The sequence below is a fragment of the Heloderma suspectum genome, chromosome 9, assembly GCF_057233095.1.
Source record: "Heloderma suspectum isolate Gila_16-S chromosome 9, 16-S_ref, whole genome shotgun sequence".
NCBI lineage: Eukaryota > Metazoa > Chordata > Lepidosauria > Squamata > Helodermatidae > Heloderma > Heloderma suspectum.
Window position 1 is genome coordinate 12,561,412 of NC_139466.1, and position 20,071 is coordinate 12,581,482.

At 47.7% G+C, this 20,071-nt stretch overlaps 1 protein-coding gene across 3 annotated transcripts in view; it reads right to left on the minus strand.

Annotated features, from left to right (window-relative positions):
• CD99L2 (CD99 molecule like 2) overlaps nucleotides 1-19,825 on the minus strand; it is a 79,148-nt gene extending 59,323 nt beyond the window's left edge. The window contains exon 1 of one of the 3 annotated variants that reach the window (XM_084813719.1): nucleotides 19,540-19,825. In XM_084813719.1, coding sequence (XP_084669845.1) covers nucleotides 19,540-19,615 — 76 coding nt within the window. In that variant the 5' untranslated portion in view covers nucleotides 19,616-19,825. The remainder of the gene's footprint in view (nucleotides 1-19,539) is intronic. The other 2 variants (XM_084813718.1, XM_084813717.1) reach the window with 2 other exon arrangements.
• Between the last annotated feature and the right edge of the window lie 246 nt (nucleotides 19,826-20,071).

A 20,071-nucleotide genomic window follows, 5' to 3' on the forward strand; every position in this document is an offset into this window, starting at 1 on the left:
CATCATCTGTCAAACATGGTGGAGGCAGTGTTATGGCATGGGCATGTGTGGCTGCCAATGGAACCGGGTCACTGGTGTTTATTGATGACCTGACTGCTGATAAAAGCAGCAGGATGAATTCTGAAGTGTATAGGGCTGTACTTTCTGCTCATATTCAGCCAAATGCTGCCAAACTGATAGGACGCCGCTTCATATTTCAGATGGACAATGACCCAAAACATACAGCAAAAGCTACCCAAGAGTTTCTCAAGGCAAAGAAGTGGGATATTCTTCAATGGCCAAGTCAGTCACCTGATCTCAACCCAACAGAGCATGCTTCTCACTTACTGAAGACAAGACTGAAGGCAGAAAGACCCACAAACAAGCAGCAGCTGAAGGCAGCTGCAGTAAAGGCCTGGCAAAGCATCTCGAGGGAGGAAACTCAGCATTTGGTCATGTCCATGGGTTCCAGACTTCAGGCAGTCATTGACTGCAAAGGATTTTCATTAAAAGCCATCCTTAAGTTTGAGATGATGTTGGTTTGTTCCATTACTTATGAGCCACCAACGATGGGGGTGTGTGTATGCCACTGGCTGTACTTCCTGAATGGTTAGTGCCCCCCTTTTGCCAAACCCCTTGAATTACAGCTGGAAGTCCTGACTTCGCTCCCATCTGGGTGTGTTTCCTTTCAACTTCAATGTGGTGGTGTGCAGAGGCCAACTGCCAAAACAGTTATCCTTGTTCCAATATTTCTGGCTCTAACTGTACGTACCACATACAAGGCTGCCTTATATAGAATGAGATTTTTCATCCATTGCGCCCAATACTCCCTACTCTGACTGGGTCTCAGACTGGGATCTTTTCCAGCCCTACCTAGAGTAACGGAGGAGTAACCTCGGACCTTGTGCATGCAACACATGTGCTGCCACTGAGCTTTAGATCCTCTATACGCTTTTTCAAATGCTTAGACCTCTATGAATTTTGCAAATGTACATCATTTGCCTGTTTCCTTATTTTGCATATTTTTTTCTGCTTCTGAAAAGACACAGAGTTATGGAGGGCACTGACACTTCATCTCCTGGAAAACCTCTTAGCCCCCCACCCCACCTCTTAAGGTTCTGAGACTTGGCCGGATTTTGCCCACATGCATTAAAGTCTGCCATTGCAGCCATAAGAGCTAGAAACCTTTTTTTTTTTTTTTTTTAATGGAATTCCATGATGCTGAATTCTCTTCCTCCCATACCAGTTTCTAAGCATTGTGACTGGAGAATGCTCAAACAAGTATGGAATATGTCTGTTGGCTATGTTTATGTAAGACCCGGCAAGTCCCACAGCTAGAATAATCAAATATTAGGCTTTGATGAATAATCATTTAACAACAACCCTGCAAGGTAGCTGAATCAGAAATTTCCTTCCTTCCTCTCATTTTTCCCACCTATTTTCCAATGAAGTTAAGGTAACCTATATTGCCACTCTGTATGTTCATTCCCCACACTCATATAACCCCAGAACCCAGAGAGGTAAGTTAGGTTGAGAGATACGTACTGGTACTACGTCATGCAGAGAGCCTTAGGATTTCAACTCATGTCTCTCCAGCTCAAGTCCAACACTCTGTCTGCTACACCGCACCAGCTTTAAGATGCCTATACAAGCCTGTAGTAGACAGTTTTAAACAGCCACTTGTTTTCACCTGTGGCGAATAAAAAATTTATCTAGGCAACTAGGCAAGGAACTATACAAAACTCTGTATCAGTTGGTCCTTTAATAAATATACTATTCCTTATTGGCTACAAATCACTAATATAAGTATGAATGGGCAGGCATTATAAAGGAACTTTTGGTCTGGTATTTTCTCTGGACTTATTTGCAAACTAGACTTATGATGTCTTTACATTTCCTCAGCCTGGTTCTGACTTTTAGAAGACCAATTCACCTCCCTGCCGCAAACACTCATGCACACCAGATCAGAAGCAAAGTGTGCTATAAATAAAACATTTCTCACTGTCTTCTTGGAACATGGGCCAGCGTCCTACGATGCTGCAGTCAGATACTGCCACTATAAATACAGCAGAGGGATGCCCAGATGAGAAGTGTGCATTGGAACAGATTCAATGTCTCCGCTGTGTGGTTATAACAGATTGGGCCCTGCTGCGAAAGGTGAGGGTTTGGTTGCCTTAAGCCTCAGTTAATGAAAACAACAGCTTGCCATTTTGCCCTGTGTTGAGGCTAAATAAAGATTTAGGAATTGAAACAGTGGGTCATGCTGCCATTGCCATTATAAGAGAGGGGTAGATTCCCAAATTTTAAGACTGCAATCCCAAACCCACTTACTAGGATTTGATTCATCTCTGGCATAAACACCCTAAGGATCACTCTGCAGAAGTTAAAGTAGGGCTGCAACATTTAGTCGATCAATTAATGGCACGGGCCAAAAGAAGTGACACCAATGACAGTCAGTAGATTTAATTTTTTTAAACGTTATTATTACCTAAATAACTTCTGTCCCACTTTTCTCCACCCATATGTGCTAAAGATGATCAAACAGGTACAGATAATAAAACACAAAATACATATTCATGCAGATGTGCATGCAATCCTATACATGTGTACTCAGAGGTAAGCCCCCACAGAGTTCAGTGGGACTTACTCCTAGGTAGGTGAGTATATTATTACAGTCTTGATAGAGTAATGGCATGAATTTTAGTTGACTGAGATTTAGTTAATTGAATCCAGCCCTATTAAAAGATACCGGGGGAGGGGGGGGGAGTGCAAGATCCACTTTGCATTAATTCATTCAAATTAACTAAGTGACTGGTAACGTGGGGATAATAACCTTGGAATTTCCTTACCCCTGATTTGCTCACGTTTGAAAAAAGTGAAATCAGATAGCTGGATTGGATGACTTCTTCTCCAGTCTGGCCTAATCATTCAATCTGGCCTGGAAGTGGAAGTGAATTGAAAGAGATTGTTTTCTGAGATCTCTTGGGGATTTTCCTACAGGTTTAGCTGGTGGTGATGCCAAGTGGTTGGCACTTGGAACGAGGGGATGACTTAGAATCTCGATACAATTGGTCTCAAACTTCTTCGACTCAGTCATAGAGCCGTGTCAGCTTTCTGGTTTATGGGGGGACGGAGGGTGACGAAACAACAGGGTTGATGATTAGAGCAGCAATGACAGAAGGCTTGAAACAAATATGACCAAACACAGTTAAGTATCCATCTTCGATCTTATCCTGTGGCAGTGATCATGGCAATGAGACCTTACTTCTCCACCCTTATTGCGCTTGCTAAATGTTGCCCTGCAGAGCTTTATTGGGTGGTGAAGGGCCTTTCTGGTGTGGACCATTGGATGCAACAGCTTAAACCCTCCAAGGCCGCCTGGGACCAATTTGCCAAACATTTTGCAGATAAAAGCTGCCGTGAGTGCCATTTTTCCTGGTAGAAAGGCAGGGGCTACAAATCATTAATTAAATAAGGGTGCAATCCTATGCAAGTTTGTGAAACTGGGCTGGGTGCTTGGACTTTGGAGGTGATCAATGCCTCCTAAAGAGACAGGGTGGCTCCCTCTAGTTTAAAGGAAGCAGCAGTAAGGCCACTCTTGAAGAAACCTAATTTAGATCCAATAGTTTCTGACAATTACTGCCCAGGGTAAATTTTGCCATTTGGGGGCAAGGTTTTGGAACAGAATGTACTTCTCAACTCCAGGTGGTGTTATATGATGCTGATAATCTGCATCCATTCCAATCCAGTTTCAGGCCTGGTTTTGTGGCTGAACCAGCTTTGATCACCGATGTAGATGACTTTCAACTTAGAATGGAATGGGGAGTGCAATCCTGTTGGTTCCCCTGGACCTCTCAGCAGCTTTTGATACCATGACATCCTTCTGGATTGTTTGTCCGGTTTGGGCTTAGGAGTTATGGTGATAACAGTGGTTCCAGTCCTTTTTGGATAAGCGATTTCAGAAGATGGTGCCAGGGAACTTCTGTTCCACCTCATGGCCTTTAGTTTATAGCATGCCACAAGTTTTCATCTTGTCCCCCATGTTTTTCAACATTGCATGAAACCACTGGAGGAAGTAATTCAGAGGTTTGAAGCGTCATCAATACGCAGATAGGACTCAGCTCTACCTCTTGTTTCCATCTACTGATCCTAGGGAGGCTGTAGAAACCTTGGCGTGGATGAAGGCACGCAAGTGGAGACCAAGGGTACATCCTATGCAAGTTTAAACAGAAAACAGTCCTACAACTCCCAGCATTCCCCAGCCAGCTTAATCCAGAAAAGATGGATGTACTGTGAGAAGGGGAAATGACCATTCTGGATGGAGGGTTGTATCTGGTCTTAGATGGGATGGCACTCCCCCTGAAGGATGACGCATGCAGGCTAGGAGCTCTCCTGGACTCTGCGCTAACTGGGGAAGATCAGGTGGTGGAGATGGCCAAGGGTGTTTTTTACCAGCTTGGACTGGTATAAGAACATAAGAGCCATGCTAGATCAGACCAAGGGTCCATCTACTCCAGCATTCCATTCACCCAGTGGCCAACCAGCTGTTGACCAGGAAACCACAAGCAAGACTTGAGTGCTGCAGCGCCCTCCCACCCATGTTCCTCAGCAACTGGTGTACATAGGCATACTGCCTCTGGTACTGGCAGAGGTATACCAGCTGTGACCCTATCTGGAGAGTTCTGATGTTACACACCTACTTCTCCTTCCTTTCTACAGAACGTCGGCTTGGGACGGGAGACCCATCCCCGCTCCATCCAACTAGCTTATTTCTCTTCTTTGAACAAGTGTCTGTGACTCACCTGACCAAGAGAGAAAACAGCAGCTGTATGGACAGACCCCACCCAGCAACAAATGTGTAAAGCCCAGCTGAATGCTTTAGGATTCTAGAATTAATTTATATTTATTTATTTATTGCATTTATACCCCGCCGTTTTTCCTCTTGCAAGGAACCCAAGGCGGCTTACATTATCCTCCTCCTCTCCATTTTATCCTCACAACAACAACCCTGTGAGGTGGGTTGGGCTGAGAGTCTGTGACTGGCCCAAAGTCACCCAGTGACCTTCCATGGCTGAGTGGGGACTAGAACCCGGATCTCCCAGCTCCTAGTCCAACACTCTTGCCACTACACCACACTGGCTCTCAGTGTGGGTTGTGGTCCCTGAAACCCCTCTCAAGCCAAATAATACAAAGAGGCACCTCAAAACATATATTTATTGCTCAAACAGCATTAAAGAATAACAACTCTTTGAAATGATAAACAAGCAAAACACATTACTATATGTAAGGCGATTAAGATGATTAGAAGCATAACAGAAATAGTGGCTAGCATATTTCTTAGTAAAAATTAGTGCTGTGCTGAAAATTTCTCCCACATTTTTTTTGACCATTCTCCTTCCATTTGATAGAAAAGAAATTGCTTTTGAAAAGAAATTCAGTGCTGAAGAAATTTCGGAGAAATTCTCATGGGTTGGGTTTGAGGTTCTTGTGCCTACCTTACTTAGAAGGTGGCCAAGGGGTGTGTGTGAGTACACTGTCTTTCAATGTACGATCGTTTCTCTGGTAGCCTGTAGCCTCCTCAGCTTCCTCCACTTCAATTAAAGCCCGGGGAAGGGGTCATGAGGTAATTCCTCCCATACGGTCTTTTCAGCTCTGGAAGTTCTGAAGCCTGGGAGGCTAGCAATGATTTGGTAAGCTCAAAGGTGCCACAAAAATAAATTATTACAAACCCTGAGAATGTGGTAGAACAATGGAAGCCTCTTTTATGGGGGAAGAAAAATTAAGGAGCTAGACACAACACTGCCCCTCCACACACACACACCTGCATTGTGGAGGATGCAAAATGGGGACCAGCCTACCAACACAGTTGATGTTGGTTCAACACCAATCCCGCCCCCTACCCCTTATGGACAAAGAAAGAAACTGGGCAACAACCCCTGTCAGTGATGAGCTTGTGAGGAACCGTGGAGAATTTCTCCTTCCCCTGGAGAAATTCAGTGAAACTGTTTCCCCAATTTCTCTGACCACACATAGGGTGGAGAATTTTGAGAGGCCGTTTGTGCACAGCTCTAGAAAAAAATTAAAGTTCTATTTCTCTCAACCAACAAAGCAGTCATCATTAAGATCTTGTCATTACCTATCTCGCAAGCATGGTTGGTAGAGCTAAGGAAATCATGTTGGGTAGGCTTCTCATTCTCCCGGGATCTCTCTCCCAAACAGATCAAACCCTTGTCTTTTATAAGCCCTATGTGGATGACCTCATCCTAAGTTTTGAACCCCTACACTTAGTTCCAACTCTAATAGGGCTGTCTCTCAATGTATCCAGGTTTACTATCAACACCAGTAACACCTCAATGAAGGTACACCTCCTAAGCTAAGCAGTTTTCTGCTTCCAATACTTAACTAAACCACTTGAGGCAACCTTCCTTCCCCTATTTCTAAGACTACATTCCAGTCCTCACAGTTATCTCACAACACATGGAGAACTAATCACATCTATTACTTAATCGCTTACGGTTAGCATGCACAGATTATAACTAGTATTCCTAAGAGATATAATGAATTCTTATCAATAATACATGTTACACTCATATTTTGGGACAAGCATTTGATAGGATTGTCACACTCTTTTTATGCTGGAAAAGGATATAGAGCGGGGCTGGGGAATCTCTGGCCCAGGGTCCAAATCCTGCCCTCTGTGGTTGCCCAGATGGACACGCCCCCTTCCCCTGACAATTTGGTGGCTTCCTGGCTTTTTTGCAGTCTTTCCTAAAAGGTGGAAATGCCTCTCCTAAAGCTTAGTTACGGGCAGTAGGAGCTTTAAGCTAAAATCTGCTGGTGTTTTTGGCCTTGCCCCTTTTGCCTTTGGCCCTGCCCATCACTGGAATATGGCCCCCGAGAGCTTCTCCAAAATGGAATTTGGAGCTCAGGGCTAAAGAGGTTCCCCATCCCTGCATGAGAGCAAATAAATACAGGCAGTGGTTTTCAAACTGCATTCTGAGGAACCCGGGTTCTTCAGGGTCTTAAATCAGAGAAGACCAGTAAAGGCTGATGAGCTTCCCAGAAATACATCAACACTGATCTTCCCCTGCATATATGGCCAGCCCCCAGGCAATTCCAGGTATGTTTGAAGAAGCACACTCCATTCACACCCACCCACTATGAACCGAGTGTGGGATGACATCTTATACCGGCCAACACATCTTCCTAAACCTGTCTGCTGGTTAACATGACTTCAGAGGCTGTGTGTGTGTGTTGTGTGTGTGTAGAATTTGCTGGATAGAGCTGCGGGGGGGGGGGCCTTAACCCTTTCTGCACTCCCCAATTTTCTTCTAAAAACCACCACCACACACAGAGAGGCTATTTTTTTCTCTGCAACCAAATTTCTTCTCATACTGCTTACGCAAAACCAGTTTTAAACTAAAACAGCTGTGGAGTGGAGCATCTGCAGACATGGGACAAGCACAGCAGCCCTCTCCCCCAGCCTCAACCAATTCTCCCCTATAAAAGCTACCCCTCCCTGCATTAGGGTCATGAGGGAAACATACAGTGCGTATTTCCAACAAATACACATCCCAAGACGCATCTAGGAATTATCTCAGGGCACCTGGGGGATTTTGAAGGCCCTTGCTCCACACCAAGAGTGGTGCAAGTTCATCTAAATCATCTTCCAATCCTGCAGATTCTACCTGTTAAGCAGGGCACATGGAACCGGGCTTCAACAGACATTTAGGGCACAATCCTATGCATGTTTAGACAGAAAAAAGTTCTACCACACCCAGCATTTGCCAGCCAGCATGGCTTGCTGGGGAATGATGAGAATTATAGAATCTTTTTCTGTCTAAACATACAGAGGATTGTGCCCTTAAAGATAAATGTTAGGTTTGCAGCTATTTATTTATTTAAAACATTTGTATCCTGCCTTATATCATTAAGATCTCAGGGCGGCATGCAGATAAAATCAATTAAAACAGGATAAAACAATAAATAATTTGAACAGCTAAAAGCATATTAAAACCATTAAACAAGCTAATACCAATTAGAAAATCTAAAACAATAAAACATGTGCAACTTTAGGGAATTCAATTAGCCCTCAAAGGCTTTGGTGGAAAGCCATGTTTTAACTTGGCTCCAAAACGAAACCTACGTCTGAGACAATCAGGCCTCCAAGGGGAGGGCATTCCACAACCGGGGTGCCACAGCAGAGAAGGCCCTCTCCCACATCTCACCATAGTGTATGCACTGGTGGGATGCAGAGGGGGACCCCTCCAGCAGATCTCAATCCTCGGGCAGGCATATATAGGGAGAGGCACTCCCTCAAATATCGAGGTCCCAAGCTGCTTAGGGCTATGCAGCTCTACATACGCCATTTCTTATCTGATGCAAGATTATTATGTATATCTCTACGTAAGCCATTTCTCATCTGATGTTTCCAGAAGATTGCGAGATTATTATTTTAAAATTTTCTCCACAGTGCTGAAACCAAAGGACCAAAGCTTGGCAAAGCCCCGCAATTTCAAACGCTTGATCAGCTTTTCTAGAGAACATGAGAAGACTTAAGAGGCTATCATTGGTGCTAAATTATTGGCATGCATCCCCCATTATGAGCCATCTATGCACCCAGCCAAGATCAGCCAGTAATGCTTGCTCCAAGTACCATCTTTTTGGGATACTAGGTTGTCATCAACTTGAAGCAGGGCTTTCTCTGGGATGGCCCCAGAGCAGTGGAATGCCTCACCCCTGGAGGCCGAACTGTGACCTTTTAGAGATTGGTAACACATTTTTTAAAATTAGTATTCTTCAGCAAAGCCTTTGGGATCTCGGCTTTTAGATTGCTGACAGCTCCATTTAAAAAAAGCATTTATGTTTTTACGGTATTTTGTTTTACATATTTTATTTATTGCAATATTTCTATCCTGCCTTTCAGTCTACACATCAGGCCACATTGCCCCAACATGCCTAACAAAAAAAAGAAATTAATAAAACAAGTCTTTTTTTAAAGATTTTTTTAACAGATAAAACAACCCAACAAGAAGCTGGCATAAAGCACAGGGAAGAGAAGAACATTTTATCAGGCCAAAAGCAAGCCAAAATAACACCTGGCACTGAAAAGCATCACAGTAAGGGCTAAGACACCCCTTCATGGATCACTGCCTTGTTGTGGCGAAGGGGCTTGTGTAACTCAGTGAAGCCATAAGCTATGCCGTGCAGGGCCACCCAAGACGGACAGGTCATGGCAGAGAGTTCTGACAAAATATGGTCCACTGGAGAAGGAAATGGCAACCCACTCCAGTATTCTTGCCAAGAAAACCCCATGGAACATATCACAAGGCTAAAAGATATGACGCCGGAAGATGAGCCCCTCAGGTCGGAAGGTGTCCAATATACTACTGGGGAAGAGCAGAGGGAATTTCCAAGTAGCGCCAGAAAGAGTGAAGCGGCTGGGCCAAAGCCGAAAGGACACTCAGCTGTGGATGTGTCTGGTGGTGAAAAGAAAATCCGATGCTGTAAACAATATTGTTTAGGAACCTGGTTCAAAATTGGGAAAGATATACGACAAGGCTGTATATTGTCGCCCTGCTTGTTTGACTTATATGAAGAGTACATCATGAGAAACGCCGGGTTGGATGAATCACAGGTCGGAATTAAGATTGATGGGAGAATTATCAACAACCTCAGATACGCAGACAATATCACCCTAATGGCAGAAAGCAAAGAGGATCTCAAGAGCCCCTTGTTGAGGGTGAAAGTGGAGAGTGCAAAAGCTGGTTTGAAACTCAACATTAAAAAAATGAAGATCATGGCATCTGACCCCATCACTTCCTGGCATATAGAAGGGGAAGAAATGGAAGCAGTGACAGATTTTATTTTCTTGGGCTCCAAGATCACCACAGACGGTGACTGTAGCCATGAAATTAAAAGATGCTTGCTCCTTGGGAGGAAAGCTATGGCAAACCTAGACAGCATAGTAAGAAGCAGAGATATCACCTTGCCGACAAAGATTTGTATAATCAAAGCTATGGTTTTCCCAGTAGCAACATATGGCTGTGAGAGCTAGAGTATAAGGAAAGCTGAGCGCCAAAGAATTGATGCCTTTGAACTGTGGTGCTGGAGAAGACTCTTACGAGTCCCCTGGACTACAAGGAGGTCAAATCAGTCAATCCTAAAGGAAATCAACCCTGAGTGCTCATTGGAAGGACAGATACTGAAGCTGAAGCTCCAATATTTTGGCCACCTAATGTGAAGAGAAAACTCCCTGGAAAAGACCCTGATGCTGGGAAAGATTGAAGGCAAAAGGAGAAGGGGATGGCAGAGGATGAGGTGGCTAGATAGCATCACCGATGCAATGAATATGAATTTGAGCACACTCTGGGAAAGAGCGGAGGACAGGAAGGCCTGGGGTGCTATGGTCCATGGGGTCACGAAGAGTTGGACATGACTTAACGACTGAACAACAACAACAACAACAACAACAAGGGCTAAGACAACCCCCCAGGGTAGTAAATGCCACTGCCTGAGTGCTGCCACCACTGAGAAGGCCCTGTGTTCCTGGGCCCACTATAATTCAGGGCAGGCTTTCTATCTGAGCAAGAAGGCAGGATCACATTGGAGGCAATGGCCCTTTAGATATCTTGGCCCCAAAGGCTTTTGGTTCTTAAACATTAGCACCACTACTATGAACTGAGGTCAGGAAAGGTAAGTAGAAGCACATGAATGCTCAGAAACACTAGCTCTCTTCAACTGGAAGGGCTGAAGCTCAGTGGTAGAGCACCTGTTTTGCATGCAGAAGGTCCCAGGTTCGATCCCCCGCATCTCCAGTTAAGGCTGGAAAATCTCCTGCCTGAAACCCCAGAGAGCTGCTGCCAGTCAATAGTTCTGATTCGTAAGAACCTAAGAAGAGCCATGCAAGATCAGACCAATGGTCTGTCTAGTCCAGCATTCTGTTCACACAGTGGCCAACCAGCTGCCTACGGGAAACCCACAAGCAGGCCATGAGTGCAAGAGCATCCTCCCACCCATGTTCCCCAGAAACTGGTATACAGAGGAAAACTGCCTATGGTATTGAAGGCAGCATATAGTCTCCAGTATAAAGCATCTTTATATTGTATATATGTAGCACATACTGTTATTAAGCCCATAACTCAGTATAAAGCATCTTCCTATTCTCAATTACCACTACGTCATGCCCCCTTTGGAAGGCTCCCTTTCAGGGGATGAACTGAAGCCCCCCACACTGAACATCATGGAGGAGTTGCTGGTGTCAAAGGACCTTGAGACAGATCAGGGGGATCCTGGGCCCTGCGGGGAAACAGCTGTCAGCCTTCTCCTTGAGATGTAGTTAGCCCCCTCTCCAAGTCGGAGGCAGACACCAAGCAGACACCTAGCCCAGGCACAGAAAAGTTCAGGCTCAGTCACCTGTCAGATGCAGAAGTGCACATCTGAAGAGCAAGGGCATCCTCCTGTATATTCAGGAGCAAGGCTCTGCTCACCAGCAGACCATTTCTCAAGCCCCAGGGGTGGCCTGCAGCTATGCTCAGGGTGGGGCTGAAAGCTAAGGCTTAAAAGGCAGAGTGCTGGAACAGCCTCTGTGCACCAGCTAAAACATAAGAAGAGCCCTTCTGGATCAGACCGAGGGTCCATCTAGTCCTGCATTCTGTTCACACAGTGGCCAACTGCCCATGGGAAACCCACAAGCAGGACATGCATTCTACAGCACCCTCCTGCTCGTGTTCTCCAGGAACTGGTATACATTTATTTGTTTGTTTGTTTGTTTATTTCTATACTGACAGATAGCAGAAGCTCTCTGGGCAGTTCACAACAATTAGCATACATACAGAGTACATAGGCATACGGTCTCTGATACTGGAGGCAGCATATAGCCATCAGGACTAGTGCTAAATTGCTGGCCATCACTACATCTTGTGGAAGTGAATTCTATAGTTTAACTATGTGTTGTGTGAATAAGTCCTTCCTTTTACCTGTCCAGAATCTCCCATTAATCAGTTTCATGGGATGACTTCGGGTTCTAGTATCATCAGAGAGGGAGATAAATGTCTCCCTCTCCACTTTCTCCACACCATGCATAATTTTGTAAACCTCTATCATGCCTCCCTTTACTCATCCTTTTTCTTAGCTAAACAGTCCCAGATGTCATAATCTTTCATCGTAGGGGAGTTGCTCCCAGATGCCTGCCTTGTATTTCCTTAATATTTATTCATTTATTACATTTATATCCTGCCTTTTTTCCTCCTTAAGGAACCCAAGGAAGCGCACCTAATCCTCCTCCTCTCCATTTTATCCTCACAACAACAATCCTATGAGGTAGGTGGGGCTGAGAGTGACTGGTCCAAAGTCATCCAGTGAGTTTCATGGGGTTGGACATGATGGCCTTGTAGGCCCCTTCCAACCCTACTATTCTATGATTCTATGGATGAGTGGGACTAGAACCCGGGTCTCCCAACTCCCAGTCCAACACTCTAGCCACTACACCATGCCAAAGTCTTCTCTGGAGCTCCCTGTCCTTGGACTGCCTACTGACCTGGCCTTGGGAACAGACCCTGACTAATTCCCTGAAGCTCTGTCATTACACCACCAGAAGCAGGACATATTGTGTGAGGCATGTCCCGATCACCAGGTCCCACACTCTCCGCATGTCAGGGGCCGATACTAGGGTCCTACGTTGTTCCAGGAGCCCAAAGAACCACAGCGGGCACCTGCTGCAGAAGCTTCTCAGTGGAGCCTGGTGGCGCCGATGTCAGTGGGGTGGTGAATCTGCTCCGGGTTTCAGTCAGAACCAGACAGAACTCCAAAGGAGCTCTCCAAGGTGCAGTCCCTCCACTGGCTTCTTCTCTAATACATGGAGGAGTGATGATACCGATGATGAGTAACCCCTCACATTACTCTAATTGCATGGGGATGGAGAGAACAAATGATATCCTGAAGCCGCCAGTTATCACATGGCTCTGCACCAGGGCTGGCCCAAGACATTTTGCCACCTGGTGCAAAGGATACGATGCCCCCCCCCCCCCATTCCATGTACAGAAGCTGGTCGGACAGGAAGCTGAATCTTATTTTCACACTGGTGATGGTACAGTGTCCTCCTGAGGGCAGCAGGCTATCTTAGGGAGTACAGGGCAGGCTACATGGTTCACACAGTTCTGTCCTCCAACACCTCATCGCCACCCCTAGCATCTGCCAACCGAGGCAGCCGCCTCACTTTGCCTAGTAGTAGGGCCAGCCCTGCTCTGTGTTTCAGAGACAAAACCAGGTTCATTTGACTTCTGCTTTCAGAGCAGCTGGCATGTCATAAAGTGAAAGCAGCTGCCTAGTGGGGAAATGTAGACATCCTTCAGCTCTAAAGACTGTTTTCCAATCCCAGTATTCTGAGCAACATCTCTTCCCCTCAAAACCCAGCATATAGAAATTTCACTCTGACTCAAACTTCCTCTTCATGTAGATAATTTTGTACTCCTTATTGTTTCCTTTCAAGCCAGACTTGTAAATAACCACTTGCCTACTTGCATCTGGTGTGATTAGAAATGTTTTGTGGCGACCAGACAGAGATGGAGTTTTGGGCCGTGGAATGGGAGAAGTTCTGCTGATGGAGAGAGGAAATGGTGAAATACCCCCCCCACCCCGAACAGGTTTCTCTGCCCACAAATAGGGTGGAGAATTTTGAGAGGCCATTTGCCTGCATATACCTCTAGGAACATAGGAAGCTGCCTTACACTGACTGACAGCGGCTCTCCAGGGTTTCAGACAGGAGTTTTTCCAGCCCTACCTGGAGATCGAACCTGGGGCCTTCTTACATGCAAAGCAGGTGTTCTACCACAGAACTACAGTCCTTCCCCTACTGCGTGGCAAAGGAGCATTTCTTGTTTTGGCTGAGCGAACAACATTTGTAGACTTGTTTGCAAGGTTATCCAGAAAGAACTAGGCTGGGGAAAATACAGGTGTGTCTGTTTGACACATCTTGTGTAACTTATCATGCCTACTCCTAGCAGCATCAACCCTCTTTCAGTGTGGGAGCACAATTCAGTTTTGGGGAAACTCTCAGGGGCCGCATTTCAGTGGTGGGAGGGTCTGAAGGCAAAACGTACGAGGCCAAAATACCAACATCTTTTAGCTTAAAGGTCTTATTGCCAGGAACTAAACCTTAGGAGAGGCATTTCAACCTTTTAGAAGGGGGAGAAACTGCACAAAAACTAGGAAGCCACCAAACAATTGGTGGTCGTGGGAAAGGGGCATGGTTGTCTGGGAAACTCTGGGGTGCTGGATTGGAGCCCAGGAGGCCAGACTGGGACCCCAGGTCTGAGGTTCTGCACCCCTGCTTTAAAGCAAACTTCAATTAAAAATAATAATAATCCGGATTTATTTCTTTTACAAGAACTAGCTTAAGCACTGCAGCTTTGTATCAAAATAGTAAAAGGGCAGAAGCTAAAGGGGATCTTTTCTTAAATGATCAGCACCCACTTTTGTTCCTATTTCTAAAAGCTTCTGTGTATTTAGAAATAATTTAGCAATGCATCACTTAAGCAAGGAAAAGGGGACTAATTATTAGGATGTCAAATGCTAGTTCTACTAATTCACTAGCCACAAATAGATACAATATAAAAATTGAAGGTTTTATTTGTACCTGTTTGTGGCTAGCAAATTGGTTCTGCTATGGTGCTTAGGAAAGACTTTTTAATATTTATTCTTCTACACCCTGATGTTCCACATGCCCCACAAACACACTCTTTCCATGCTAGAGTTTGGCCTGAATAATCTTCAAAGCCCTTCCCAGCCTTTGAAGAATGAATGAACCTTTGAAGGCTGTGCAATAAACTGGGTTTGGATAACAGACTGAAGGCCTCAGTCAGCTGTGAAGTCCATGACGAGGCCTTCACTTCTCTATCTCTCAAGATAGCATACCCTGTAGCGCTGTTGCAGAGGCTGGATACGCCCATTATGCAGAAGTGAAGATAATGGCAGTGGTGTGATGGTAAACGTTGAAGTGCAGGAACTCATCATGACGGTCTTCACTGCCAAACCCCAAAGGAGAACCCAAAATAGCAGCTGTGTTGATGAATATCAGCAAACCAGTTCTAGCAGTGTCCATCTCCCCCAGGAGCAGGCCTTTTGCAAAGCTAATGGGTCTGAATTGCCAGTCAGTGTAGACCAGCATGCTGATTGGAGCTGGTGGAAGTTATAGTGTAGCATATCTGGAGGGCATCAGACCAGGAGAGCTTCCTATACTCCTGTCTGGGTTTCCCACTTTTAAGGTAACTGCCAAGACTGCAGAGCTAGCTTCCTACGAGGAAAGGCATTGAGCATTGAGGCCGTTAGCTTAGGGGGAATATACAACTATGGGAGGAATAGGACAGCGGTTCATAAAATTATGAATGGTGTGGAGCAATCTTCCCCCAACCTAGATGTCATACACTACAACTCCCATCATCCCCAAACAGGAATGGCCATGCTAGCTGGGCATGACAGAATTGTAGTCCAACACATCTGGAGGACACCAGGTTAGGGAAGGCTAGCGCACAGAGAGAGGGGAGAAAATCTCACCCTCTGTCATTATAATAGACCTTGGGGTCACCCAGTGAAATTGTGTAGTAGTAGATTCAGGACAAAGACACGTAATTGACCTATGGCAAGGGTGCAGACGCTCAGGCCCGTGGCTAAATCCAGCCTACCTGTGGTCCCAATCCAGATTCCCCAGACAGCCCCATGACCTTTCCCCTGACCATTTGGTGATTTCCTGGCTTTTGCATGGTTCTTTCCCCTTTCTGAAAGGTTGAAATGCCTCTTGTAAAACACCGTTACAGGCAGTAAGAACTTTAGAATGCAATCCTATGCCCCTAGACAGTGTCTGGGGGCGGGGGGGATAGGATACTTTGGATTCCTGGATCTGAGACTGGAGACAGTGCTTGGACTCGGGAGTCCAAGCTTCCCGCCCCCTCCCCTTCGCAGAAAGAATTGCACCAGCAGCCTCGGGGCGGGGGAGGTAAAGTGGGTGTTCCTGTGGGCGGGCAGGGGATCAGGGAGGCCAGAGTATGAGGAAACTCCTGGCCTCCCCAGATTCCCCCTCCCCCCGACACCTCAGCTAGACAGGCAAAAACATGAATTTACACTCGTGAACTTTACATATATGCTATGATATGGAGGGAGCCATCTATGGCACCTAGATCATGTCGGGGGGGGGGGGGAATCAGGTAGTTGGGATTCCAGGATCCAAGGTCAGAGGCAGTGCTACAACCTCAGACCCAGGAGTCCGAGCTCCCCTCTGTCAGGGGCTCTTTGGAGGGCTCTCTCAGTCTAATCTAGTAGCCAAGTCCAGATGCAGACAAAGGGATTCTTTTCAAAGCTTTATTTTTGTTTTATAACTTACAACTCTACAGGTATCAACTAGATCTGAGCAGCAGCATCCCTATGCCCTAAGTTGGAACAGTTGGTCCCTGTTTGAAAAGCAATTACTGGCAGACCCCTGAATATAAGGACTAGGGAGAATCCCTCCCCTTTTCCCTTGGATCCTCTGGGCGCAACCGTTCTTTGAGCGCCAACCGGGCGCTACGCCTCCTTTCCACGCTCTCCATTTGGCGCCGCTCTCTGCGTCTGCGCCGCGCATCCAACCAGTCTGCTATCGGTGCTGGGTCACTCCCTGGACTGCTTTCTAATCTAGGAATGTTGGTGGGAGGAATCTCTGTCAGCTGCGGGTCCTGGGAAAAAGGGGCGCGCTCCTCTCCCAGGAGCGACTGCTCTTCCTCCAAATCAGAACTACTCTGGGATTCTATGGGCTCAGTGTCCACCCTGACACCCTCCCCCTCCCCGCTGGCGCAGGGAGAACCGCGCCAGCTGCCTCACCAAGGTCGCAAAAGTGGTTTTGTGGGCAGGGAGGGAAAGGAAAGGGGGCGGTTCTGTGGGTGGGGGAAGGACTGGGGAGGCCGGCTTACAAAGAGTTCTCCAGCCTCCTTCCCTCATGCTCCGCAGAGCCCCAGCAAGATGGGCAAAAAAGCCCGTCTAGCAAAACTGCAGAGGAGGAAGAGCGCGGAGATGAAGATCACCTTCACAGGCCTCTGCCTAGAACGCCCACCAGCCTCTGAGGTTGGAGGCTGAGGGGCATCCCGATAGGATTGTGCCCCAATACATTTAGCATTACACCTTCTATTCATAGGGAGCTCCCCTTTAAAGCACGTTTTGTGACTTTAAGCAAACAATGCTTCCCTTTAGGCCCGCCTTCCTAAAGCTGGTACTGCAACTGCCATACTCCTCAATTAGGATGGCCAGTTGCCATGCTGCAAAGTGGGCAACATCCGAGGGGCCAGGGGCCAATTTCTGCCCGTCCACCAAAACCCACCGGGGGGCCCACTCCCTGCCGCCACATCCGGCAGTGATGACTGCGGGGGGGGGGGGGGACATGTTTCCCACCCTGGCCATACTAGCTGGGAATTATGGCCGTTGCAGTCCAACACATCTGAAGAGCACTAGGGTGAGGAAAGCCGCTTTAAGCAAATGACGATTCTTCACACCCCCTGCCAAACCCGACTGTTCAAGTGATAATTATGTTTTGCTTTCTAGGAATAGCCCAATTCTACGTACGGCGCAAACCTTGTTGACTTCTTGACTTTTAAGTGAAATCTTAAGCATCGTTTGCTTGAGGCACGTGTTCTAACTTCTCCCTAGGTAGGCGTGCATCAAAATGGCAACCTTAACCTGGATGATACAAAATGCATCCGTGTGATCTCCTCACATATTTCAGGTCAATTGATTTTACTGCATAGAAACCACAGGTCCTTACCATTTTACTGGAAAAGAGTCCAGTAAAAATTGGACACACACACACACAAATTGAACAAGCCAATCAGATCCATTCATCATGTGTACAGGTTACACCAGCCTCCTCCAACCTGGCGCTATGCTAGCTGGGGGATACAGGGACCTGTAGTTGACAGGTCTGCAGGGCACAAGGCTAGAGAAGTTTTCAGGGCCTTTGCTGCAATCTTTTTGGCAGCCACAGCAAATAAAGCTCCTTGCTCAGTTACGCAAAGATCCGTGTCTGCAAGTGTCTGCAACATTTGCTCAGCCAAAGTTCTATCAGGCAGTCCTCCCAACAAAGGTGCAAGAAACCTTTTCCTGGGACCAATGTACAATTCACTGGAGACTATATACGGCACAGTATCCTCCATTTGTGGAGGCCTACATATACAAAGCCACAGATATACAGAAAAACCAGCAGCAACATGAGGGAGAATGGCAGCGGCAGGGGGATGGGCTGGATTAAATAAACTGCAGACCCTCGAATGCCTTACAGTTCTGTGATTCCACTGATACCTGCTTTGCTGCATCAACATGATTCCATCTTAAGCTGATTTTCAAGTGCATTATGTATTATTAATTAAAGGAGGGGCGGCGGAAATCCAAGTCTATGTGGTTCTACCTCTCCCAACTTCTAATGCTATCAGAAATATGAAATACAGTATCTAAGAAGAGGGATGCTCTCCTTCAAAGGAGGAAAAGAGGTCAGTATGGAGGCATGAGCCCAAAGCTCATTTCGTTGAAATGAAATTACGGATTTCAACCTGGGCATGTTTGTGGAGGGGGGCAGACAACAAACCAGCAGTTTCTCACCGGAGGGACAATTCGACCTAGTCTATGAGGACCCCCAGGTCCCGCCAAGCTCATGGGGCGGGGAGGAGGAGATCGCCTATTGTTCTCCAGTAGGGTGAAGATTTGATATTGGAAACTATTTCTGGGTTGTTGCTTTTCTCCCTTCCCCAAGGATGCTGGTAGGCAAATCTAGGTTGTATTCGGGGGGGGGGGGGGGAGAGAAGGCGAGAGAACGAGATTGAATCCCACCGGAACGGTACTGTAAGGAAAACCAGCGTACAAAAGGCTAATTCCATTACAGTTTCTGCTCTGGTTTTGGGTAGATTTCTGGCGAACACGGTCTCAGACTGATTTGTCACGCCCTTCCTTCCCTTTTGAGCAGGCCCCCTTTTTCTTTTTTCCAGGAGGCTTCGAAGCTGCAACGAGCCAAAGCTGCAGTCCTCCACCGCCCGCCCGGGCCCCCTCCCACCTCAGCTCTTTATGTTACCCGGGCACAGCACGCTACTAGCCACAATAGAGGTAAGGGGGAGGGGCGGGGAAGGCTCTGCCTTTTTTTTTGGGGGGGGGGGGAGAAAGCTGCGCTGATCATTAAGCAGGCCCGCAGCCCCTTCTCCGGCCAAACGCGTTTTGCGCCACCTGAGCTTTTATACATATCGTTATGCGTCTATGTCTATTATACTCATCACTGAGGCCTGGCCGCCTCCAGCCTTCGCTGGGCCGAGGAGGCGGGGGAGAGATCATGCGCAATGATGCAGACAGCCCAGCCCAGACCAGTATGGCACGGAGCCCCCCGCTTCCCGACGCGTCTACCCACAGCACCGGGACGTGAGAAGAATGAGGAGGCGCAGTAGCGCGGGCGAAGAGCACAAAGGCTCTACGGGGGCGCCCGGTCCCTGGTCCAGGCGACCCGCGGGGGCGTGGACGGAGAGGGGATCCTTAGACCGGGGAGGGGGGGACGATCCTGCTCACCTCTCCCGCTCAGGACGGCGACGGCGACGGCGAGGAGGAGGAGGCGGCGGCGGCGGCGGCCGCGCTCCTCGGCCATCTCCGCGGGAAAGGCAGGCGCGCACGGCTGGGGCGCCCGGCGCGGAGAGGCGCTGCCGGAGGGCTCGACGCCGCGCGCTTCCGCCCGTTCGCGGGCGTCGTCGCAGTTCGTGGGCGAGCGGGCGGCGGCTCTCCTGCCTCCGCCAGAGAGGGACGAGCAGCGCCGGCAGCAGCGGCAGCGCGGAGGGGAGGAGCGCGCCGAGGACGCGTGGAGAGCGGAGAGGGGCGGGACGCGGCGGCGGCGGGCAGGGGCGCGCGAGTCGCAAGAAGGCCGGCCCCGCGTGGAGAGGGCGGGAAGACGAGCCGGCCGGGGACGGCGGGGGGCGGGAAGAGGGAGAGCGGGGCGAGGGGCGAGCCGCGGCCGAGGCGGAGGGGCGGAGAGCGCCGCGGGGGCCCGCCTCGCAGCCGGCGGCTCACTTCCCCTTGCTCCGGGCAGCTTTCAGGCGCAGAACTGGAC